The 25722-nt window shown below is 43.5% G+C and overlaps 1 protein-coding gene across 1 annotated transcript in view; it reads left to right on the top strand.

Annotated features, from left to right (window-relative positions):
• Positions 1-4614: 4614 nt before the first annotated feature.
• LOC149442410 (venom factor-like) overlaps positions 4615-25722 on the top strand; it is a gene marked incomplete at its 3' end in the record, with an annotated part of 64291 nt that continues 43183 nt past the window's right edge. Inside the window, exons 1-4 of the mRNA XM_089656127.1 lie at positions 4615-4704; positions 15319-15505; positions 18923-19085; positions 25151-25221. Coding sequence (XP_089512253.1) covers positions 4640-4704; positions 15319-15505; positions 18923-19085; positions 25151-25221 — 486 coding nt within the window. The remainder of the gene's footprint in view (positions 4705-15318; positions 15506-18922; positions 19086-25150; positions 25222-25722) is intronic.

Genomic DNA, 25722 nt, shown 5'->3' with positions numbered 1-25722 from the left:
GATGACCAGGGAGTGAATTAGGAGCTTTGTGGTATCATTGGCTAAAAAGGGGCGTATTCTGGAGATGTTGCGGCGGTTGAGGCGGCATGTTTTGGACAGGGATTGGATGTGGGCCTGAAAGGATAGTTCAGAATCCAGGGTTACCCCTAGCACCCTGACATGCAGGGATGGGTTGATAGTGGTGCTATTGATTCTGATCGAGAAATCAGGGGAAGAGGCGTGTGGGGGATGAAATATTATGACCTCAGTTTTGGATAGATTGAGTTTTAAGAAGTGGAGTGACATCCAGTCTGATACATTTGTTAGTAAATCTGTAATATGTGAAGAAACTGATGGGGTGAGCTGAGGAGTAGAGAGAGTTGTGTGTCATCAGCATAGAAATATCCTGCCAATAGGGACTTCCACCGTTCAGAAAGATGCTCCAGTAGAAGGATTTCCCACACAATTTGATCAATATAAAAAAGAAAAGAACTGATAGTGTAATATTGTCAAAAGCAATTTATTTTCTAAAAAAACTACATCAATTGCACTCACATGTTTAAAACCATAGAAAACGCCTTTAGTCAATTGAATATGACCATCATAATACTCTCTGCCACTGAAGATTTCCACAGAGTATGAATTGGCAGCTCTGATGGAAAGAGACACAGTGAAGATGGCCCTGGAACGCAGCGTTTTGCATGCATTCCACTCACCGGATGTGACATCAGGATGTAGAGAGGAAAGACCGGAAATTACGTCTATGAATTTCGCCCCTCCTCCATGGCATTATCACTAGACTCCGGTAAATCCATTCCTAAAATACTCCCTTGCCTCACTTTTTAAAGTGCTTATTCCATTGCCTTCCACTCTCCATCCTGCAGGTGACAGGACATTCTGAGTATTGAATGTACAGCCCCGACAACTCATGAACCAGCATTGTCAGTGGATAGGAAAACAAAGCTGACTGCTTGTTCATGAGTTGGCAGGGTCATGCATGTAATGTTCGGTATGTCCTGCCATCTACAGGGCAGAGAGGGGAGGACAATGGAATAAGCAGCTTGAAAAGTTAGCATTTATTTACAAAACAGGGGATTCCATATATATGTACTGAGCAGGGGTGGACTGACAACTCATGGGGCCCCCGGGCAATAGGGGATCATGGGGCCCCCGTGTCCTTGCCCAAACTCAGAAAAGCCTATGAAAAAGGTACCAGGGGCATCTTATGGGGCCCCCTACTGACCCCGGTCCCTCGGGCAGTGCCCGAGTTTCCAAATGGTCAGTCCGCCCCTGGTACTGAGGATGTGGTAATGGATAGGGTGTTTTTGGAAAATGTCAGTAAAGATGAACTAACCCTTTTACCACTTGCCCTCCGGAAGGTTTTACCCTCTTCGTGACCAGGGCATCACTGTGCTATTTTAATTGGAAAGTGTGCAGTCATGCAACACTGAACATGAATTAAATTTATATAATTTTTTTAACACAAATAGAGTTTTTGTTTTATTATTACTACAGGTACTTATATAGCGCTGTCAATTTATACAGCACTTATGTATATATTGTACATTCACATCAGTCCCTAACCCTCAAGGGGTGTACAATCTAAGGTCCCTAACTTACATTCATATTTGTTTTGGATACATTCATTAATTGAAGTATTTTTTATTCATCATCTTCATTATTTTTAACCAATTTGTTTTCAAAATGTATTTATTTATATTTATTACAGGTACTTATATAGTGCCTTCAATTTACATAGTGCTTTACATATAGTATACAGTTGCAAGAAAAAGTATGTGAACCCCTTGGGATTACGTGGAGTTTTGCAGGAATTGGGCATAAAATGTGCTCTGAACATCATCTAAGTCACAACAATAGAAGAACACAGTCTGCTGAACATAATACTACACAAACATTAGATGTTGCCATGGTTTAATTGCACATAACATGTAAACATTCACAGTGCAGGGAGGAAAAAGTATGTGAACCTTTGGACTTAATAACTGGTTGACCCTCCTTTGGCAGCAATAACCTCAACCAAACGTTTCCTGTAGTTGCAGATCAGACCTGCACAACGATCTGGAGTCATTTTGGACCACTCCTCTTCACAAAACTGTTTACATGTTATGTGCAATTAAACCATGGCAACATCTAATGTTTGTGTAGTATTATGTTCAGCAGACTGTGTTCTTCTATTGTTGTGACTTAGATGATGTTCAGAGCACATTTTATGCCCAATTCATGCAAAACTCCACGTAATCCCAAGGGGTTCACATTCTTTTTCTTGCAACTGTATATTGTACATTCACATCAGTCCCTAACCCTCAAGGGGTGTACAATCTAAGGTCCCTAACTCACATTCATACATACACATACTAGAGCCAATTAACCTACCAGCATGTATTTGGAGTCTGGGAGAAAACTGGAATACCCACGCAGGCACAGGGAGAACATGCAAACTCCCGGCAGGTTGTGCTGTGGTTGGGATTCAAACCAATGACCCTAGTGCTGCCAGGCAGAAGTGCTAACCATTTAGCTACTGTGCTTTTGTTTTGGTGATATTTAACCACTTGCCCTCCAGAGGATTTACCCCCCTTCCTGACCAGGCCATTACGGCGCTGTGTTACTTTAATTGACGATTGCACAGTCATGCACCCAAATGCAATTTACGTCTTTTTTTCCCCCCCACAAATAGAGCTTTCTTTCGGTGGCATTTGATCGCCGGTGCGTGTTTTATTTTTTGTGCCATAAACAAAAAAAGACCAACAATTTTCAAAAAAATTATATTTTTTACTTTTTGCTATTAAACATGTCCAATAAAAAATTAAAAAAATCAAATTTCGGCATAACTTTAGGCCAAAATGTATTCTGCTCCATGTCTTTGCTAAACCAAAATCCCAATACGTTTAAATTAAATGGTGAACGTGAAAGTTATAGCGTTTACCGATGGCGGTATATATCCTGGAATTTTTTTTTTTAATAGTAATGGCGGCGATCAACGACTTACATTGGGACTGTAGTGGGCATTCTGACACCGGGGAGAATGATTTGGTGTCACTGACATCCCCAGTGACACCAATACAGTGATCAGTGCTAATAAAAAGCACTGACACTGTACTAATGGCACTGGGCAGGAAGGGGTTAACATGAGGGGCGATCAAAAGGTTAATTGTATGCTGTTTCACTGTGTGCTTTCCACTCTAAGCATACTATTTTGTATGGCTTTGCTATGCAGAGCCATACAAAGCAGTGTGCAGGAGCTGACAGGGGAGAGATCTGTATTGTTTACACACAGGTCTCTCCCCTGTTTGAGATACTCGGCAATCACCAACTCATGGGGCCCCCGGGCAATAGGGGATCATGGGGCCCCTGTGCCCTTGCCCAAACTCAATAAAGCCTATGAAAAAGGTACCAGGGGCATCTCATGGGGCCCCCTACTGACCTCGGGCAGTGCCCGAGTTTCCAAATGGTCAGTCTGCCTCGATTATAACACACCCGACAAAAAAAAATAAATATTGTGGTGTTCCCCCTAAAACTGCATATCAGACTCTTATCTTTGATGAGGGTCTGATATGGATGTCAACTGTGACCCCTGCAAAAAACACTGTGGGTTCTCCCAAATTTCATACAAGACTCTACGGGTCCAGTATGGATTTTTAGGGCAAACTCTCACTCAAAAAAGAGAAAAAAAATGCCTGTCCACCCCAGGGGTGGACTGACAACTCATGGGGCCCCCGGGGCAATAGGGGATCATGGGGCCCCTGTGTCCTTGCCCAAACTCAAAAAAGCCTATGAAAAAGGTACCAGGGGTATCTCATGGGGCCCCCTACTGACCCCGGGCCCTCGGGCAGTACCCGAGTTTCCAAATGGTCAGTCCGCCCCTGGTCCCCCCTCACCCTCAAAATCCATATGAGGGTTTTCCAGAAAACAGAGGTTGTACGCTTTTTGCCCTTCCATTTCATGGTCTGCGAGACTGCATGCTAGGATAAGAGTCTGGTCTTGAAGGGTATCTTGCCAGCGCATAACCCATGGGGTCCCTTCCCTGCAACCCTGGCATTATTAGAATTTAGAAGCCCCCTTTAAAAAATAGGGGGGGGGGCCCAGATACTGAGTAAAGGGTGCATAGTACATAGAGACCCCACCAAGCAAAATGAGAACATGCAGAATCCATGTAGGTAGTATCTTGGTTGGGAATCAAACCGAGAACCTTAGCTTGTAAGCTCACTTTGAGCCCTTAGGCCATTTATACTGTATGTATACAGCCTTGGGTGGAAGTGGTTATACCGGGATCATGGCTGCAGCTGCATTATAGTTTTACTGCTTTATAAATAATGTCAATAATGTGAATGAGCCCTCAATACAGAGAGGAGATTACTTTTTCTGTCTGCATACCACCACTGTGCTCCAGGCTTTTGGTTCAGGGCCCCTGCTGTTCTAGTGTTGAGCAACTCTCTTTCATGTGTATTAGCTTAGTGTAATTTCCCAGCAATGCAATGGACATTCTTGTATTTGTCAAGCAGGCTTTTGTTTGCTTATTTTGTCACCTAATCTCACAATGTTTCTCCAGTTACTGATTAAAGAAAATTATTTAGACCCTCCTTTAGTGACCCTTTAAAAAAAAAACCTCCTTACAGTGGCTTCTCATACCCCTGGTGGCATCATGGGGTGCAGAGCTTTGTGTCTCCTACTGCTGGGTTTCCTTGCTGGGTCCTCCTATGCACAATCGTGAGTATGACCTTAACTAACTCAGACCTCCTGAATGGTAGATGAAAGTTGTGAACAGGCTTAGCCTTAGGAGAAAAATAGGTTTAGGTATTTCTGATCCCATACCTAAAGTTTTTGTAGATAATTGCTTTAGCTACAGTATAGGATTTCCTTTGGTGGATAATTTGATTTATGGAACAGCTTCTGGTTATTGAAACTAGAGAGCAATAACCAGCCCTTTGGTGGTTGACTGGGATAGTTATTGCATACCTGTTCGAATAGCTGAATCAAAAGGCGGTGGAGACATAGCCTTACTATAATAAAAAAAAGGGGGAAATATGTATGATCGCTATTGCAAGGGGGGCATTACAATGTAAAGGGCATTCTTCCCATTGACAACCAATGTAAAAAGCATTCTTTCCACTGACCACCAATGTAAGGAGCATTCTGCCCACTAATCACCAATGTAAGGAGCATCCTTCCCACTGACCCCCAATGTAAGGAGCATCCTTCCCACTGCCTGCCAATGTAAGGACCATTCTTCCCAATGACCACCAATGTGAGGGACATTATTCCCAATGACCACCAATGTAAGGAGAATTCTTCCAACTGACCAGCAATGCAAGGAGCATTCTTCCCAAGGACCACCAATGTAAGAGGCATTCTTCCCACTGACCACCAGTGTAACGGCATTCTTCCCACTGATCACCAATGTAAGGAGAATTCTTCCAACTGACCAGAAATGCAAGGAGTATTCTTCCCAAGGACCACCAATGTAAGGAGCATTCCTCCCACTGATCACCAATGTAAGGAGCATCCTTCCCAATGACCAACAATGCAAGGGACATTCTTCCCTATAACCAGCATTGCAAGGGGCATTCTTCCCACTGGCCACCAATGTAAGGGGCATTCTTCCCACTGGCCACCAATGTAATGGGCATTCTTCCCAATGACCACCAATGTAATGGGCATTCTTCCCAATGACCAGCATTGCAAGGGACATTCTTCCCAGCGACCAGCATTACAAGGGACATTCTTTCCAATGACCACCAATGTAAGGGGCATTCTTCCCAATGACCACCAATGTAAGGGGCATTCTTCCCAATGACCACCAATGTAAGGGGCATTCTTCCCAATGACCAGCATTGCAAGGGGCATTCTTTCCACTAGCCACCAATGTAAGGGGCATTCTTCCCACTGGCCACCAATGTAAAGGGTATTCTTCCCAACGAGCATTGCAAGGGGCATTCTTCCCACAGTCCCCTGATGAATTGATTTTAGCAGAGGTTCTGTAAGAATAATAGATAGCGTATAATAAAACAGAATGCATGGTGTTGTATAAAAACAATATAAATGTTTCCTGTGGATACAGTCTTTTTTTTTTCACTTTGCTTTGCACAATGTGACTATATAAAGATAATTGTCGATGTTGAGTTCATTGATCGCTAGAGAACTGTCTGCTAGTCTTAAATACCTGCATGGACTCAGCTTTTATCCTAGATGGTTCAAGTTATGTAATGTAATTTCTATACCATAGAATCAGCAGCTACTTTTTCCATTTTAATAGGAGAAAATTGATTAATTGCTGCCATGGCTGTGATTGTTTTTTTATTAAGTGTTCCTGCATGGCAGACCACTTACTGTTATCTCACCCAGGGGCGGACTGACAACTCATGGGGCCCCGGGATCATGGGGCCCCTGTGTCCTTGCTGAAACTCAAAAAAGCCTATGAAAAAGGTACCAGAGGCATCTCATGGGGCCCCCTACTGACCCCGGGCCCTCGGGAAGTGCCCAAGTTTCCAAATGGTTAGTCCACCCTTGATCTCACCTATAAATTCTTATTATTATAGCCAAATTTACCACCCTAACTCCTCCCACAGTTTTTACACGACATAGACAGTAATATACCGAAACGTGCGGATTGTTCCCGATTGGTGTGCTATTACTTTGTGGAACGTTTCGCCGAATGGTTCACGAAATATCGGCGTTTTTGTGGTGAAATTGCGCCATTCATTCCTATGGGACCAATGTTCAAGTGGGAGCTGACAAAAGCTAGAGTGTGAGCTGAAAAATCAGGATATGATTTGTAAACTGCCATCACTCCCTCATTTTCAAGCCCACCTACACATATCTTATATCAAAACGTTCATCTATCCCTGCTGCCACTAAAAATGTCCACAGCTAAGCCATAGTCCTGATAGTTTTCATAATATGACCATTTGGTTGCAACTCACGCTGCCCATTGACATTTACTGAAACTGCACTCTAGCCACCTCAAATTTGAAGGGCAATTTCTAAACTGTGACTGTGCCTTCATTTTTATTTTCAGAGACATACTATACATCAAAATGTAGGTCTGGGTCTTGTGATTCTCACAATATAAAGGTGGAGGCAAGAACACTTCACACAATTTCCCCAGAAATTGTAGCTTTTCTAGTTCCTATTATTATGGTTTCTGTATTGCTGCGTTTGATAAGATAAGGTGAGGACTTCGCAGACAATGACAGATAAAAAAAAATCTTCTACTGTAAGGGCTCTTTCACACGGGCATTATATTTTAAAGCAGCCTTTAACGTATGTTAACACACCTATACGCAGTGGTGTATGCCCCAACTCCCCCACGGAGAGAGCCTGACAACAATCAGCACCGACCAAACTGCATACCCGCCCCCCCAGCTGAGAGATCCTTCCACCGCTCCCCATACACCTGCTGCCATGCCTTCCCCCCACCTGGCGAGAGAGAGGGACACTCACCCTCACAGCTCTGGACATCCCGAGGGACAAGAGTCAGGCTCTGCATACGCAGTCAAGTGTGTCCCTTCTTCCACCACCCCCCTGAAAAATCCCGTCTTAGGCAAACGCCTTGTTTGCCTTGTACTGAGTACGCCCCTGCCTATAGCGTGAATTAGCATTTGGGTGTAGTTTAACCAGGGGCGGACTGACCATTTGGAAACTCTGGCGCTGCCCGAGGGCCTGGGGTCAGTAGGGGGCCCCATGAGATGCCCCTGGTACCTTTTTCATAGGCTTTTTTTGAGTGTGGGTGAGGACACAGGGGCCCCATGATCCCCTATTGCCCGGGGGCCCCATGAGCTGTCAGTCCTTCCCTGAGTTTAACTGAGTTGTTAAACACCTAACAACCAAGGTTTGGTCTGAACTTGTGTAATTTAGGCATATTGAGACATAATCTGTATAAAGAGGCACATATCGAAGACTTAGCCTTCACATGTAGATACAATAAACATCAACCTTACTGTGTTTACTGACGCTTTGGTGTCTATTTAAAAAAAAAAGATTGCTGAACAAATGTCTCAGCATTTGCGCAACCATTGCAAATAATCCCCATAATGTGTCTAACATGTGTGAATTGTCATTTTCCACTTATTTCCTATGCTCATCAGCTCCATCTAGTGGCCAGAATGCAGTATTTTCCTGGATTGTAGAATTTCAGGAAAATACCACAATATGGCCACTAGATGGGGCTGCCAAGCATAGGAAATCGACAATGACATTTCACACATTGTACACATGTTACAAGGATTACTTTTGACAGCTGTGCCAATGCTGAAACTTTTGTACAGAAATGTGTTTTATTTTTATAAAGAATACGATTGATTTAAGGTAAACATTGAAAGAATAACTCTTAAGAAAACACACTGTTCTTTCACTTTATTATTATTTCAGGTACTTATATAGCACCACCAGTTTACGCAGCGCTTTACATATATATTGTACATTCATATCAGTCCCTAACCCTCAAGGGGTGTACAATCTAAGGTCCCTAACTCACATTCATACATACACATACTAGGGACAATTTAGACAGGAGCCAATTCACCTACCAGCATGTCTTTGGAGTGTGGGAGGAAACTGGAGTACCTGGAGGAAACCCACACAGGCACAGGGAGAACATGCAAACTCCAGTCAGTAGGTGCCATGGCTGGGATTTGAATCAACAACCCTAGTGCTGCCAGATGGAAGTGCTAACCATTTAGCCACTGTGCTGCCACTTTAAAGTGTTACACTGTAAAGTGTTATATTTAACCACTTCCCGCCTGGCCGCTGTATATAAACGGCTGGACGGTGGCAATGCAGGGACGGGTTGCTGTTCATAAACGGTGCCCACCATTTTTGACTGTGCCCGCTCCCTGGGAGCGTGCGGCACCGCGATCCAGTGCCTGCTGTGTCCTCCGGACACCTATCGCTGTACGGGACCTCTGTGTGAGGTCCCGATCATGTGATCACTGATTGACCAATCAGTGATCACATGAATAGGTGTAAGCAAGATTTCACTTCTGACATCATTGCTTACTACGTGTGAAATCTGTGAATGATCACAGAGATCACATGGTACAGGGCTATTCACAACAGCCTTGTCCCATGTGACAAATCACAGCTCACACAGTATTTCTCAATGGCTGCAAGAATGCAGCCAGAGAGAAGGAGAAATGATTGATTTTACAGCCTATATGGGTGTAAAAGCAATCAGTATAAAAAAAAGTAAATAAATCTTCATCACCCCCCAAAAGTAGTACAGTGTCACTATGGTAACACTGTACTGCTAGGGTGAGAGTATGTTAAAAAAAATAAAATAACATAAATAATAATATAAAAAAAATAAAAATGTAAAAAATGTTTTTGAAAAATTATAATTTTTGGTTATAAACTAATTTGGGTTATTTTTTTTTACTAAAAAGAATAAATGTTGGCTATGATTTATGAAGAAAGATTTTTTATTTGCAAAATGTTATCAGAAAAACACTTTTTTCAAAATGTTTGGACATTTTCATTTATATAGCAAAAGAAAAAAAAATCCCAGTGGTGAATAAATACCACCAAAATAAAGTTTATCTGTCTCAAAAAAATGCTAAAAAATTCATATGGATACAGTGTTGCATGACCGCGCAATTGTCATTCAAAGTGTGATAGCGCTGAAAGCTGAAAATTGGCCTGGACAGGAAGGGGGTATAAAAAGTGGTTAATGTAATTCCCAATTTTCACAGTTCCTACGTTCTGACATGAATATACTGTATACTGTACATATACCATCATACAGGCAGCACAGTGGCTAAACGGTTAGCACTTTCGCCTGGCAGTATTGGGGTTGTTAGTTCGAATCCCAAACCATGGCACCAACTGCCTGGAGTTTGCATGTTCTCCCTGTACCTGTGTGGGTTTCCTCTGGGTACTCCGGTTTCCTCGCACACTCCAAAGACATGCTGGTAGGTTAATTGGCTCCTGTCTAAATTGTCCCTAGTATGTGTATGTATGAATGTAAGTTAGGGTCCTTAGATTGTACACCCCTTGAGGGTTAGGGACTGATGTGAATGTACAATATATATGTAAAGTGCTGCGTAAATTGACAGCACTATATAAGTAAGTATATAAATAATAATATACTGTAAGCTCTCAGTGTTTCTGGATTTCTGCTAGTCACATTAAAAGACATTGGGAAGAGCTAGCGTTTGGCCCAGACAGGGACATTACTCCCACACATGTATAAATAAACCGAATTCTGTAGAAAGCGATCAATAGACCCTGTGCAAGGTCACATGGTGTAAATGTATTATGTGACGGGAATAGGGAAAATGTTTGTTAAATAAATAAAGGATTTGCCAAGATTTTCTGTTTGTGCAGGATCATTTTTTTCTTCATCTTCACCATCAGCATTTGGAAGGATTAAGGTCCGGTGAACATCAGTGCGTTGATCTGTGTTTTAGCGCAGCTGTAAAAAACTCAGATCAAGGGAAGGACATCTGAAAAACAATCATTTCCAATCAGGGGCGGACTGACAACTCATGGGGCCCCCGGGCAATAGGGGATCATGGGGCCCCTGTGTCCTTGCCCAAACTCAAAAAAGCCTATGAAAAAGATACCAGGGGCATCTCATGGGGCCCCCTACTGACCCCGGGCCCTCGGGCAGTGCCAGAGTTTCCAAATGGTCAGTCCGCCCCTGTTTCCAATGTGTCCTATTCACACCATAACTCTGCGCATGCATGTCAACAAATGCCCAAATGTATGTCAATGGACGTCAGAGTGCGGTAAAATGTGCGTAAAATGGATGGAAATGTAGATACATTTTTCATACATCCAAGCACAAGTCAATGTGAATTTGCCCTAAGGACGAAGGTTGCTATTGGTTAAATCATTTATATTCACATTTATCCTGAAGTCCGAACAGCCAAGCAGGGAGATAAAGTACATATACGGGAGATGTTTTACCTGTCAAAATACTGTGCAAACTCCATGCAGATATCATAGATATATTTTTTAGCTGCCATTGTGACTATTAGAGTATAAAGCGGCAGCATCGACATGTAAACAAACTCACAGACGCCCTAGCAGCTGAATGCTTGTTTACATATTTATGCTAAGTACTCATCTTTCTGCAATGCCACCCAGTCACTGTTATGTGTATTGGAATGTGTCACCACCCCTATGTGGCACCACCCACCATATTTCCTAGGCGTACCCAGGGGCGGACTGACAACTCATGGGGCCCCCGGGCAATAGGGAATCGTGGGGCCCCTGTGTCCTTGCCCAAACTCAAAAAAGCCTATGAAAAAGGTACCAGGGGCATTTTATGGGGCCCCCTACTGACCCTGGGCCCTCGGGCAGAGCCCGAGTTTCCAAATGGTCAGTCCGCCCCTGGGCATACCTGTCCCTGCTGGTAGCTCAGTATCCAAATGGTGGGTGCCAGAATGGAGAGCACAGGGAGATCAGTGGGTTTCCATTAGCTGATCTCCCCTGGATAGTATGAACCTGGAAGTGTTCAGTACTCTGGATTCAAAGCTGTCAAATCCCGGTGGATCTTACTAAGGAAGCAGCAGCGGGGTGCATGGGTGACATTAGGGGTCTAGAACCTGGGCGCACTGACAACTCATGGGGCCCCTGGGCAATAGGGGATCATGGGGCCCCTGTGTCCTTGCCCACACTCAAAAAAAAGGTACCAGGGGCATTTCATGGGGCCCCCTACCAGCCCCGGGCCCTCGGGCAGTGCCCGAGTGCTCGAATGGTCAGTCTGCCCCTGGTCTAGTAGATCCTTGATGTGTCCATGAAGAGAATCTGTAACCTGCACTGTGCACCTAGGGGGCTTGTCAGCCTCTTTGTGTTAATAGACTCCTGATATCTCCTTGAAGAGGACCTGTTGCCTGCACTATGCTATCAACTAGAGGCTTTCAGGCTCTCTGTGGTATTAGACCCCTGATGTCTTCTTGAAAGGGACCTGTAACCTGCAGTATGCTTTCACCTAGGAGACTTGTCAGCACATTTGTGATAATAGACTCCTGATGTCTCCTTGAAGAGGACCTGTTAGCTGAACTATGCTATCAACTAGGGGCTTTCAGGCTCTCTGTGTTATTAGACCCCTGATGTCTTCGTGAAGGGAACCTGTAACCTGTAGTATGCTTTCACCTAGGAGGCTTGTCAGACTCTTTGTGATAATAGACCCCTGGTGACTCCTTGAAGAGAACCTGCCACTTGCATTATGCTATCACCAAGGGGGGTTGTTAGCCTTTGTATTCCTAGACCCCTGATATCTCCTTAAAGAGAACCTGTCACTTGTGCTATGCTATCACCCAGGGCACTATAAGCCTCTTTATGATAAGAGACACTTGACGTCTCCTTAAAGAGAGCCTGTTTCCTGCACTATGCTATCACCTAGGGGCGGGGGGGGATTGAATGAAAATCCAAGGAGGTCCAGTCAGTAAACTGTTACTCTTGCAGAGGTCTGAATCATGTTTTATTCCTAATGGCACCTCAGCGCCATTAGCAAATGTGGTACTTTTTCATGAGCGCCAAACCACATGGTGCTGCAGTACCACGTGGCTCGGTGTGGCGCAATTTAAAACAGGGTCAGGGACTTCTTTTTTCTGCATTTCTGCATATAAGGAATGGGCTGCCTACATGCACAACATGGGTAGCAGTGATGTAATCCTTCATCCTTTCATATCAAAATCTAATTAATATATCAATAATCTCTCTGTACATCACCCCCCCCATATGACCCCTCTCATTTCTGTCCTCAGCCCCCCCTTTATATCGCCTCCCCTATTTCTTTACATTCCAGCCCTCAGCCCCCTTTTATATAGTATCACCCCCCCTTCACATACCTGTCCTCAGCCCCCCTTTATATCACCCCCCCCTTCAGACTCCTGTACTCAGCCCCCCCTTTATATATATGTAACCTCGGCTTCCTCCCCATCCTTCACAGTAGTGGCATAGCCCTCTCCCCTGTCCTACCATACACAGGGCTGAGGACGGGAGTCACCGCAGGTCCAGAGATGACATTGGGAGGCAGGACAGTTGTGAATGGAGCACCAGAGCTGCACATTACTTTTTAACAAGCTTGTGATTGGTTGCTAGGGCCGCCCTGTGACCCACTGCTTAACTTGGCTCCTCCCACCCTCGTCCAGAACTGTCATGCCTCCCGATGTCAGTCTGTGGGGATGTCAGCGGTGATGATGGCTGAGGGGAACAGCCGGCTACTAAATGGCAGGACTGCGGTGGTCCGGACGGGACCATGACTTGGTCCTGATCCGGACCACAGTCCGCCATTTTATGAAACCTGACCTAAGAGGTTGTTTGCCTCTTTGTATTAATGGACCGCCTCTTGTGACAGCAGTAAAGTTAACTAAAGGTTAAAAAGGTAAAGTTAAAAAAGATTAAAAAAACACAACTAAAATTCCCCTGCCTTTCCCTAACACAAGTATCTGGTTCGCACACAAAAACCGCTTCCCCTCCGCCCTATAACAGAAGTACTGCTACAGGGTGGCAGGGCTGCGCAAAATCATATACTGTATATGTATATATATATATATATATTTTGCATTTTCAGGTATATATACATGTAGGAGGGGTGCACAGGGCAGCTACAGATGTCAGTCTGGAGCAGGGGCGGACTGACAACTCATGGGTCCCCCAGGTGATAGGGGATCATGGGGCCCCTGTGTCCTTGGCCAAGCTCAAAAAAGCCTATGAAAAAGGTACCAGGGGCATATCATGGGGCCCCCTACTGACCTCGGGCCCTCGGGCAGTGCCCGAGTTTCCAAATGGTCAGTCCGCCCCTGGTCTGGATATTTCCCACTGGCAATCACTGAGAAACAATGACAGGGGAGAGACCTGTGTGTAAAAAACAGGTCTCTTTCCTGCCAGCAATAACCTGCTGCTGTGTATTTCTCTGCACAGCAGAGAAATACACAGCAGCATGTCTCCCTAGTAAAACAGCACACAGTTAACCCTTTTAACCCTTTGATTACCCCAGATGTTAACCCCTTCCTGCCCAGTGTCATTAGTACAGTGTCGGTGTTTTTTATTAGCACTTGTCACTCTATTAGTGTCTTTGGGATGTCAGTGACAGTTAGTCAGTTCCCCCCCAGTGTCAGAATGCCCGCCATAGTCCTACAGTCCCGCTATAAGTCACTGATCGCCGCCATTACTAGTATAAAAAAAAATGAAAATAAAAATTACAGTATGTATACCACCATTTGTAGACGCTATAACTTTCACGTAAACCAATGAATTTACACGTATTGGGATATTTTTTAGCAAGAACACATTTTGGCCTAAATTTATGACGAAATTTGATTTTTTCAAAATTGGCAGTATTTTTTTGTTTGTAGCACAAAAAATAAAAAACGCAGAGGTGATCAAATACAACTAAAAGAAAACTCTATTTGTGGGAAAAAAGGACATAAATTTAATTTATGTACAGCGTTGCATGAGCGTGCAATTGTGAGTTAAAGTAACGCAGCACCGTATCGCAAAAAAAGGCTTGGTCAGGAGGGGGAGTAAATCCTTTGGAGGGCAAGTGGTTAAAATGATGATTTTACAACACATACTAGATATTTCTATGCATGCTGGAGTGAGGGCAGTAATTCTAGGGCAATCATTCATGCTAACGCTAAACTGATGACCTGTGAAGTCTATTAAAGTGTCACCTATGGACAATTTTGGGTACCGTCAGGGGCGGACTGACCATTTGGAAACTCGGGCACTGCCCGAGGGCCCAGGGTCCATAGGGGGCCCCAAGAGATGCCCCTGGTACCTTTTTCATAGGCTTTTTTGAGTTTGGGCAAGAACACAGGGGCCCAGGGGCGGACTGACCATTTGGAAACTCGGGCACTGCCCGAGGGCCCAGGGTCCGTAGGGGGCCCCAAGAGACGCCCCTGGTACCTTTTTCATAGGCTTTTTTGAGTTTGGGCAAGGACACAGGGGCCCCATGATCCCCTACTGCCCGGGGGCCCCATGAGTTTTCAGTCCGCCCCTGGGTACCGTAGTTTTCCCAGTTTCGCTGCTGCCTACATATTTGAGGCCTCATGTACTATATATGGTATTTATTTACTTAACACTACCTCATTTTTATATTTTACCAAAAAATTGGGAAAGATATTGAAATTAAATGAATTTAAAATTAATTGTATTTTCTTTAATTAAAATATAGATTTGATAAACTACAACACACATATCCTGTGACATCAAATATGTAAACGACCCCCATTTATTTCTACAGGTTCTCTGCTTTTAGAAAAGATTTACTCTGCCAGGGATTTAAATGCATTTTGTACTATACATGCCCTTTAAATACAGATAACAAGCTTGTTGATTTACACCATGCATTTTTTTTTTTAACTTCGCTAGGTGTACCCTGATTACTTCCAATGTGTTGCGGGTGGACAGTGAGGAGACCTTCTTAGTAGACGGACATGGCACTACATTTGATGCCGATATTCTAATCCAGGATTTTCCCAAGAAGAAATTTATTATTGCTCAGGGCAAGATCTCTGTCAACAGTAGCAATGGCTTTATGGGAAAAAGCAAATTCTTGGTGAGTGTTTTCTTAGTCGCATTATACTTAAGATACTAAATGGTCATCCCTCCAAATGATTGACTTTAGGTGTTTCCAGCGACGGGTACTGTTAATACTACAGCATTCAAAGACTTTTAGGCAATTTTACACTTTCAGCCTTGTGGAAACAGTTTGGGGAAGGCCATATACTGTTACAATATTGCTGTAACCTGTGTAGAAAGCCAACTCCATAAAGACCAGATTGGTGTGGAGGAATGTAAGTGGTCTGCACAGAGTCACGATCAGAACCCTACTGAACACCTTTTGGGAATGAATTGAATTGCCGATTAGGAGCCAGGTCTTCTTGTCCACGTCAGTACCTGACCTCACAAATGTTTTTTTTTGGCTAAATGGGCACAAATTCCCACACAGCCCCTTCTAAACTCTTGTGTAAATCCTTCCTAGAAATGTAGGGGCTGTTACGTACACAAAAGGGTGCCAACTCCATATTAATGCCCATGGTTTGGAATGGGTTGCCCAACAAGCGCACACTATTTTGATGCTGAGGTGTACACATACTTTTGGTTATATAGTTAAAGCGGAGTTCCACTCACGCTGTAAAAAAATAAAAATCAGCAGCTACAAAAACTGTAGCTGCTGTCTTTTAACCACCTGCCGACCGCAGATAGCCGAATGACAGCTACATTGCGGCCAGCCAGTTCTGGGAGGGGTTCATATGACGTCCTCCCAGGACGCACTCCGGGGGTGCGCAGCCGGCGATCTCCGTGATCGCTGTGTCCTACGGACACAGCTGATCACGTGATGTGGTAAAAGGCCAATCACAGCGACCTTTTACCACGTGATCAGCTGTGTCCAATGACACACTGATCACTGGGAAATGCAATTGCCGGTTCTCAGCTGCACTTTCCTCAAGCTGTCAGAGCGTGAGGAAAGTGCTGCCGAGAACCGGCAGTTGTCAGAGCAGGGATCGGCACCGATCATCAGGGCACTGATGATCAGTGCCCTGATGATCGGTACCCAGCAGTGCCACCCACCAGTTCCGCCCACCTGTGCCCAGCAGTGCGCCCACCTGTGCCGCCCAGCAGTGCGCCCACCTGTGCCGCCCAGCAGTGCGCCCACCTGTGCCACCCAGCAGTGCGCCCACCTGTGCCACCCAGCAGTGCGCCCACCTGTGCCACCCAGCAGTGCGCCCACCTGTGCCACCCAGCAGTGCGCCCACCTGTGCCACCCAGCAATGCCACACACCTGTGCTCAGAAGTGCCACCTATCTGTGCCCAGCAGTGCCACCCACCTGTGCCCACCCACATGTGCCCATCAGTGCCACACACCAGTGCCCATCAGTGCAGACCAGCAGTGCCCAGTGGTTGTGCCAGTCAGTGCCCAGCAGTGATGCCAGTCAGTGCACAGCAGTGATGCCAGTCAGTGCACAGCAGTGATGCCAGTCAGTGCCACCTATCAGTGATGCCAGTCAGTGCCACCTATCAGTGACACCTCATTAGTGTCACAGATAGGTGGCACTATCCGTGACACTAATTGGGATTTTTTTTACCAAAAACATGGAGCAGAATACATTTTGGCCTAAATTTATAACTAACTTTGAGTTTACTATATATTTTTTATAGCTGAAAGTAAAAAATATAGTTTTTCTTCAAAATATTTGGTCTTTTTTTGTTTATAGCGTGAAAAATAAAAAGCGCACAGGGGATCAAATACCACCGAAAGAAAGCTCTATTTGTGTGAAAAAATGGATGTAAATTTCGTTTGGGTGCAGCATTGCATGACCGCGCAATTATCAGTTGAATTAGTGCACCATAGTCACCTGATGAGCAATAAGTGTATATTGATTGCTTTGTGTGGAAGTTATAGCGTCTACAAACTATGGTATAGATACTGCAATTTACGCAATTTAATTTTTTTGCTATACAGCGCTGCGCTAGTTTAACGGACAATTGCGCGGTCATGCAAAACGGTGCATAAATGAAATTTATGTACTTTTTTCACACAAATAAAGCTTTCTTTCGGTGGTATTTGATCGCCTGTGCGGTTTTTTATTTTTTGCGCTATAAAAAAAAGGCTGACAATTTTGAGAAAAAAAACAATATTTTGGACTTTTTGCTATAAAAGATGTCCAGGAAAAAAAATGTAAAAATCAAATTTCGTCATAAATTTTGGCCAAAATGCATTCTGCGACATGTCTTTGCTAAAAAAAACCCCAATACATGTAAATTAATCGGTTTAAGTGAAAGTTATAGCGTTTACAAATGGCGGGAAAGTGTGTTCCCCCCCCCCCCGGCATGTTCTACATCAAAGGCGAGTCTTCCGTTCCAGAGTAGCAATACAGACCTGCTCCAGAACCACAGCATTCCTTTGCTTTGACTCCCCCGAGTACCTGAGCAATTACAAAAGAGCAAAAGTAGCAAGTCCAAACAGCAGCAGCATGGCATACATCAAGGTATAGCAAAATGAGTATATTCACAAAAGTAACACTCAAACATCATAGGGCAGAACCATTAGAGAAACATTCATACGAAGGAACAAATAATACAAAAAGGGAATAATCACTCAATGTTGTCCTGTATGACCTCATCAATAATGCATAGGACCTCCTGTATCTAAAGCAAATGACTTGAAGATAAGGACATTGGATAGGACAGGTGGCAGCTAGGTGGTAATAGAAAACACAATATTCAAGCAAACTGTAAAGAAGGGCAAGGGGAGAGAGAGAGAGGGAGAGAGAGAGAGAGAGAGAGAGAGGGAGAAAGAGAGAGAGAGAGAGAGAGAGAGAGAGAGAGAGAGAGAGAGAGAGAGAGAGAGAGAGAGAGAGAGAGAGAGAGAGAGAGAGAAAGAGAGAGAGAGAGAGAGAGAGAGAGAGAGAGAGAGAAAGAAAGAGAGAGAGAGAGAGAGAGAAAGAAAGAGAAAGAGAGAGAAAGAGAGAGAAAGAGAGAGAAAGAGAGAGAGAAAGAGAGAGAGAGAGAGAGAGAGAGAGAGAGAGAGAGAGAGAGAGAGAGAGAGAGAGAGAGAGAGAGAGAGAGAGAGAGAGAGAGAGAGAGAGAGAGAGAGAGAGAGAGAGAGAGAAAGGATAGGAAGGTGGATGTCTCCCCTGACTTTCAAAGTAGGTATTCCAGCCAGGGCTGCAATATTGAGAGAAATGTATCATGTTTCTCTTCTTGATCACGGTCAATTTTTTTATTTACAAAGGTGCCTTGGAGTCTTGATTTTCCTTCATTGACGTTAAGAGAAGGAGCTTTCCAAGCATTCATGATAGTTTATTTGTAGCTAGAAAATATAAGTGATTAAACAACACCTGAGCTGTGGAACATCTTTTATTGGTCTGTGGAGGAGAGTTTTCTATGGGTTTTTATGAAGACTTATCTGTTACCAAGTTTTATTGTCCTATATTTTTACCTCATGTAACTGTGTTTAATTTCTCCATAGGTTCCATCAACTAACCTGGATAAAGACCCAGAAAAGAAGCAGTTTGTCTATGTTATTTTAAGTTCCGGTCCCTGCAGCTTGGAAAAAGTTGTTCTGGTGTCCTATCAAAGTGGATACATCTTCATACAGACTGACAAACCTATCTACACCCCAGGATCACCAGGTAAATAATACAACAGCAGGGGAAAGAAAAGCCAGTGGTATTCTTAAAGGGGACACCTAATGGTTTTGAGGGGGACTTTGAGGGAGTGTTTTTTTTTCTTAATTGCTCTTATTTATGTCTGTGTCCCTTCTGGAGATTTCACCTCCATTCCTATACAGATGACAACATAAGATGAAGTAGGGTGGGACTATCTCTAATGGAGCTCCAGACAGCATTAAAAATTTTCAAAGGTTCTAGGGTTACAGGGAAGGTTATTATTGGGGTTATAGTAGCCTCTCAACCAGGGTTCCATGGAACACTAGGGTTCCTCCAGAGGTTGCTTGGGGGCTCCTTGAGCAGTGATCAATTTCTGCCTCTTAGATAAGTAACCACTGACATTCATTGACCACATGTGAGGGGCATCCTTCTCAGAGACATTTACACTATTGTGCCATGAGTTGTTGATGTAGTAATTATTAGCAGAGGTTCCCTTAGACCAAAAAGTTATTTCAAGGGTTCCTCCATGTTAAAAAGTTCGAGAAAGGCTGGGCTATAGAGAGGATTAGTGTGAGGGTTACAGAAAAGGCCTGGGGCTGTGGTTACAGTGAGAGGTAGAGTGAGAATCTGGATTACAGAGAGCTTTAGGGGGGTTATTTACTAAAACTGGAGAGTGCAAAGTCTGGTAATGCATAGCAACCAATCAGCTTCCAGGTTTTATTGTTAAAGCTTAATTGGACAAGCTGAAGTTAGAAGCTGATTGGCTAATATGCACAGCTGCACCAGATGCTGCGTGCACCAGATTTAGTGAATCCCCCCCCCTTAGTATTATAGGGGTTTGTGTGGAGATTACAGGGGAATTTTTTTAAAACTGTTTTTGGACAGAGCTGGAATGGGTAAGAACCTTTCTCAGAATCCTACTGCAATCTGTATTCCAAATGGTGAGATTGTTCCTGACTTACTGTCCTGGTTACCACACAAGAAGCAGGGGAAACGATCGCAGCTGGAACATAGACAACAACATCATTTTTCCTTGCTCTTTCCAGACCAAGGATGTTTAACCACTTAACTGTTTATATACATGGGCCGTACGGGAGCAGTGCAGGGGCGAGTTCCCGTTCATAAATGGCACCCGCCATTTTAGCCTGTGCGCGCTCCATGGCAGTGCACGGCACCGCGATCCGGAGCACACAGCGGAACACCGATCGCTGTACAGGACCTCTGTGTGAGGTCCTGATCATGTGATCACTGATTGGCCAATCAGTGATCACATGAATAGTAATTAGCAAGATGTCACTTCTGACATCATTGCTTACTATGTGTGAAATCTGTGAATGATCACAGAGATCACATGGTACAGGGCTATTCACAACAGCCTTGTACCATGTGACAAGCTGTGGCCAATCACAGCTCACACAGTATTTCTCAATGGCTGCAAGAATGCAGCCAGAGAGAAAGAGAAATGATTGCTTTTACAGCCTTTATGGGTGTAAAAGCAATCAGTGTAAAAAAAATAAAATAAAATCTTCATCACCCCCCACAAGTAGTATAGTGTCAATATGGTGACACTGTACTGCTAGGGTGACAGTATGTTTTAAAAAAACATAAATAATAATATAAGAAATACAATAAATATGTAAAACCTTTTTTTTTTAATTATAATTTTTGGTTGTAAACTAATTTGGGTTACTTTTTTTACTAAAAAAGGTAGCTGAATACATTTTGGACAAGATTTATGAAGAAAAATAATTTATTTGCAAAATATTATAAGAAAAACACTTTTTCTCAAAATGTTTGGACTTTTTCATTTATATAGCAAAAAATAAAAATAAAAATCCCAGTGGTGAATAAATACCACCAAAATAAAGTTTTGTCGGTCTCAAAAAAATGCTAAAAAATTAATATGGGTATAGTGTTGCATGACCGCACAATTGTCAAAGTGTGATAGCGCTGAAAGCTGAAAATTGGCCTGGACAGGAAGGGGGTGAAAGTGTCCGGAGTGGAAGTGGTTAAAGAATGCAGAGGGCCTATAGGAACCCGGAAAGGTTGCCCTGGGGATCATAGTAGCTCTTGACATCTCTAATTGCAGTGCAAAGTGTTGCCTTGACCTTTAAAAAATTATTTGCCAAACCATCTGAGCTTTTCAAACTTGCTTGTTGATTCTAAGTCCTCATAGATAACTTTTTCAAACAGCACATTATTAGGCAAGTGTCTAAAGTCTAGTACTTCTTTGGAAATTTAAGTTACAGAACAACCCCAAATAATATGTAACACTAATGCAATCTGAAACCATTACATACAGTGTGCTAATGTAAGTTATACAATTTAAAAAAATATTCAGCCAGTGAACACAATAGGGTTGATTTACTAAAGGCAGAGCCAGGGGCGGACTGACAACTCATGGGGCTGCCCGGCAATACGGGATCATGGGGCCCCTGTGTCCTCGTGCACACTCAAACCACACCCAAAAAAGCCTATGAAAAGGTACCAGGGGCATCTTATGGGGCCCCCTACTGACCCCGGGCCCTCGGGCAGTGCCCGAGTACTCAAATTGTCAGTCCGCCCCTGGGCATTTTTTCAGCAGGAGCACAGTTCTGGCACCTCCAGCACTGCATCTAGGGGTGCTGGGGTGTGCTGGAAGATTTGTTCTGCTGGCTGCTGGGGGATCTATTGTCACTGGAGAGGATCTATTTTTGTGTGACAGTCTATTGTTGCTGGGGACTCAATTGTTGCTGGAAAGGATCTACTGTTGAGGGAGTGTTCTATTGTTGCTGGCTGCTGGAGTGTTTATTGATGCTGGCTGCTGGGGGATCTGTTGTTGCTGCTGGGTCTGTTGCTGCCGGGGGGGGGTATTTTGTTGAGGGGGTATATTGTTGCTGGTGGGATCTACTGTTGCTGGGGGGAATTGTTTTTATTGTTATCATTACCAAATTCCATATAAGTTACATAGCAAATGACAAACAAAATGATACTCGACTCTGTATTCGTTGTAAGGAACAGTATTGGGAGATGAGTAAGGGGTGGAACCAAGGGACAGTGCTCAGAGGTGGGTAGGGGGTGGAACCAAGGGACAGTGCTCAGAGGTGGGTAGGGGATGGAACCAAGGGACAGTGCTCGGAGGTGGGTAGGGGGTGGAACCAAGGAACAGTGTTCAGAGATGGGTAGGGGGTGGAACAAAGGGACAGTGCTCGGAGGTGGGTAGGGGGTGGAACCAAGGGATAGTGCTCGGAGGTGGGTAGGGGTGGAACCAAGAGACAGTGCTCAGAGGTGGGTAGGGGGCAGAGACAAGAAGTGACTCATAAAGAGGGAGTCCCTGCATCTATTCTCTTAGAATAGCAGCCCTGACTAAAGGCAAATATACTGTGCACTCTGCAAGGGAATTTGCTCCAAAGCTTAGTAAATGAGAGGAAGCTCTGATGACTTCTATCATCCAATCATTTGCCAGCAGAAATGCAGGGTTTTTTTTATCTTCCTTGCATGTGATTGGGTATCCTTTACAAAGTGAAGCTCCACCTTGATTATTAAGCTTTGGAGCAAATTTTCTTGCAAAATGCAACTTGCCTTGCAAAGTGAACAACTTGCTTGACTTTAGTAAATTAACCCCTGTTCAGTTATTTGGAATTGCACCACCCTACTTAAACTCTACAGGTGAAACTCGAAAAATTAGAATATCGTGCAAAAGTTAATTTATTTCAGTGCAGCAATTTAAAAGGTGAAACTAATATATGAGATAGACTCATTACATGCAAAGTAAGATAGTTCAAGCCGTGATTTGTCATCATTGTGATGATTATGGCTTACAGCTCATGAAAACCCCAAATCTACAATCTCAGAAAATGAGAATATTGCATGCAATCAATAAAACAAGGATTGTACATAGAACAATATTGGACCTCTGAAAAGTATAAGCATGCATATGTACTCAGTACTTGGTTTGGGCCCCTTTTGCAGCAATTACTGCCTCAATGCTGTGTGGCATGGAAGCTATCAGCCTGTGGCACTGCTGAGGTGTTCTGGAAGACCAGGATGCTTCAATAGCGGCCTTCAGCTCTTCTGCATTGTTTGGTCTCAAGTCTCTCATCTTCTCTTGGCAATGCCCCATAGATTTTCTATGGGGTTCAGGTCAGGCGAGTTTGCTGGCCAATCAAGCACAGTAATCCCACGGTCATTGAACCAAGGTTTTGGTGCTTTTGGCAGTGTGTGGGCAGGTGCCAAGACCTGCTGGAAAATGAAGTCAGCATCCCCATAAAGCTCGTCTGTGGAAGGAAGCATGAAGTGCTCCAAAATCTCCTGGTAGATGGCTGCATTGACCCTGGACTTAATGAAGCACAGTGGACCAACACCAGCAGATGACATGGCTCCCCAAATCAACACAGACTGTGAAAACTTCACACTGGACTTCAAGCATCTTGCAGTGTGTGCCTCTCCATTCTTCCTCCATACTCGGGGTCCTTGGGCCTCTCCATTCTTCCTCCATACTCGGGGTCCTTGGGCCTCTCCATTCTTCCTCCATACTCGGGGGTCCTTTGTTTCCAAATGAGATGCAAAAGTTGCTCTCATCAGAAAAGAGGACTTCGGACCACTGAGCAACAGACCAGGTCTGTTTTTCTTTAGCCCAGGTAAGACGCTTCTGACATTGTTTTGTTGTTCAGGAGCGGCTTGACAAGAGGAATACGACATTTGAAGCCCATGTCCAGGATCCCTCTGTGTGTGGTGGCTCTTGATGCACTGACTCCAGCCTCAGACCACTCTTTGTGAAAGTCTCCAACACTTTTGAATGGCCTTTTCCTGACAATCCTCTCCAGGCTGCAGTCATCCCTGCTGCTTGTGCACCTTTTTCTTTCCACACTTTTCCCTTCCACATAACTTTCTATTAATGTGCTTTGATACAGCACTTTGGGAACATCCAACTTCTTTTGCAATTACCTTTTGAGGCTTTCCCTCCTTATGGAGGGTGTCAATGATGGTTTTCTGCACAACTGTCAGGTCAGCAGTCTTTCCCATGATTGCGATTCCTACTGAACCAGACTGAGAGACCATTTAAAGGCTCAGGAACCCTTTGCAGGTGTTATGGCTTAATTAGCTGATTAGAGTGGGACACTTTGAGCCGAGAATATTGCACCTTTTCACAATATTCTCATTTTCTGAGATTGTGGATTTGGGGTTTTCATGAGCTGTAAGCCATAATCACCACAATTATGACAAATCACGGCTTGAACTATCTTTCTTTGCATGTATGAGTCTCATATATTAGTTTCACCTTTTAAGTTACTGAAATAAATGAACTTTTGCACCATATTCTAATTTTTCGAGTTTCACTTGTATGTAAACCCTAACCATGAACTTTTTTTTTTTTTATTACTCCCTTTTGGTCTTTTAAATATAGAATTTAAATGACTTTTGCTACAGTTTATCTGTCTGATAAGTGAAAAAAAAAGTTTATCCTGACAGATATCCAGTGATCCCCATGACTAAGCTCCGAGGGGCAGAGCGAAATGCGTTGGGGGCATGGCCTGGCGGAAGCCTGGGGTGTGACTTTTACCTTAATACAAGCCGGTCTGCATAGATATGAGGCAAATGGGATACACCATTTGTTACACCGATGTTTGGCCAGCATTCATAGTGGTGGGCACAGGATTACTATCCCTTATATCCTGAGTGGCACACAATATCCTTTATTGGTTCACACTGAAATCTCAATGTTATCATCTCTGCCAGTTCACCTCTTTGGACAACAACCCAAACTCTCAACCCCTTGCCTCTCCTTTTATGGAGATGAGGAGATGGGAAGGAATTTGGTAGTCCTAACACACTTTCTGTCCTAAGCGAACATTTGGTAGAGTACAGTGAGTGAGCATTGAAAAGAGAAAATAACGCAGCCACCACATATAAGGACTGGTAAGCTCCAATTTATTACATCATTGTTCTATGGTTCTTTAGATACACTTTCAGCTACTTGGGTATAACTATTATCATTAGTAATGCCTATTATTGTACCCTGGGATTTTTTTCACTGTCTCTAAATTATACAATATAGCATTCAAATGCGGTACCTACTGTATAACATGTACTTTTCTCTTTTTATTAAGTTCTTTACCGGATCTACAGCATGACCCCAGACCTGAAGCCTCTAGACAAACCGATAGTCATAGAAGTCCTGGTAGGTCCTGTTCTCTCTGTCCATATTCAAGCTTGCATTTGTTATATTATCATGTAATCATTGTATAACATATACATGTTTTTAAGTTATATATTAACCACTTCAGGTCCGGACACTTTTACCCCCTTCCTGTCCAGGCCAATTTTCAGCATTTCAGTGCTATCACACATTGAATGACAATTGCACGGTCATGCAACACTGTACCCATATGAATTTTTTAGCATTTTTTTTAGACAGATAAAGCTTTATTTTGGTGGTATTTATTCACTACGGGGGATTTAAATTTTTTTTGCTATGTAAATGAAAAAGTCCAAAAATTTTGAAAAAAAAAGTGTTTTTCTTATAAAATTTTGCAAATAAATAGTATTTCATTATAAATCTTGACCAAAATTTATTCCATTATCTTTTTAGTAAAATAAAAAAAGTAACCCAAATTAGTTTATAACCAAAAGTTATAATTTTAAAACACTTTTTTTTACTTTATTTTTTTATATTATTTTT

The sequence above is a fragment of the Staurois parvus genome, unplaced genomic scaffold (genome assembly GCF_062004578.1).
Source record: "Staurois parvus isolate SC_StPar_1 unplaced genomic scaffold, SC_StPar_1.0 ptg000887l, whole genome shotgun sequence".
Classification (NCBI taxonomy): domain Eukaryota; kingdom Metazoa; phylum Chordata; class Amphibia; order Anura; family Ranidae; genus Staurois; species Staurois parvus.
The sequence above is the reverse complement of the archived record's forward strand: the minus strand, read 5'-3'. Positions and strand labels throughout refer to the sequence as shown.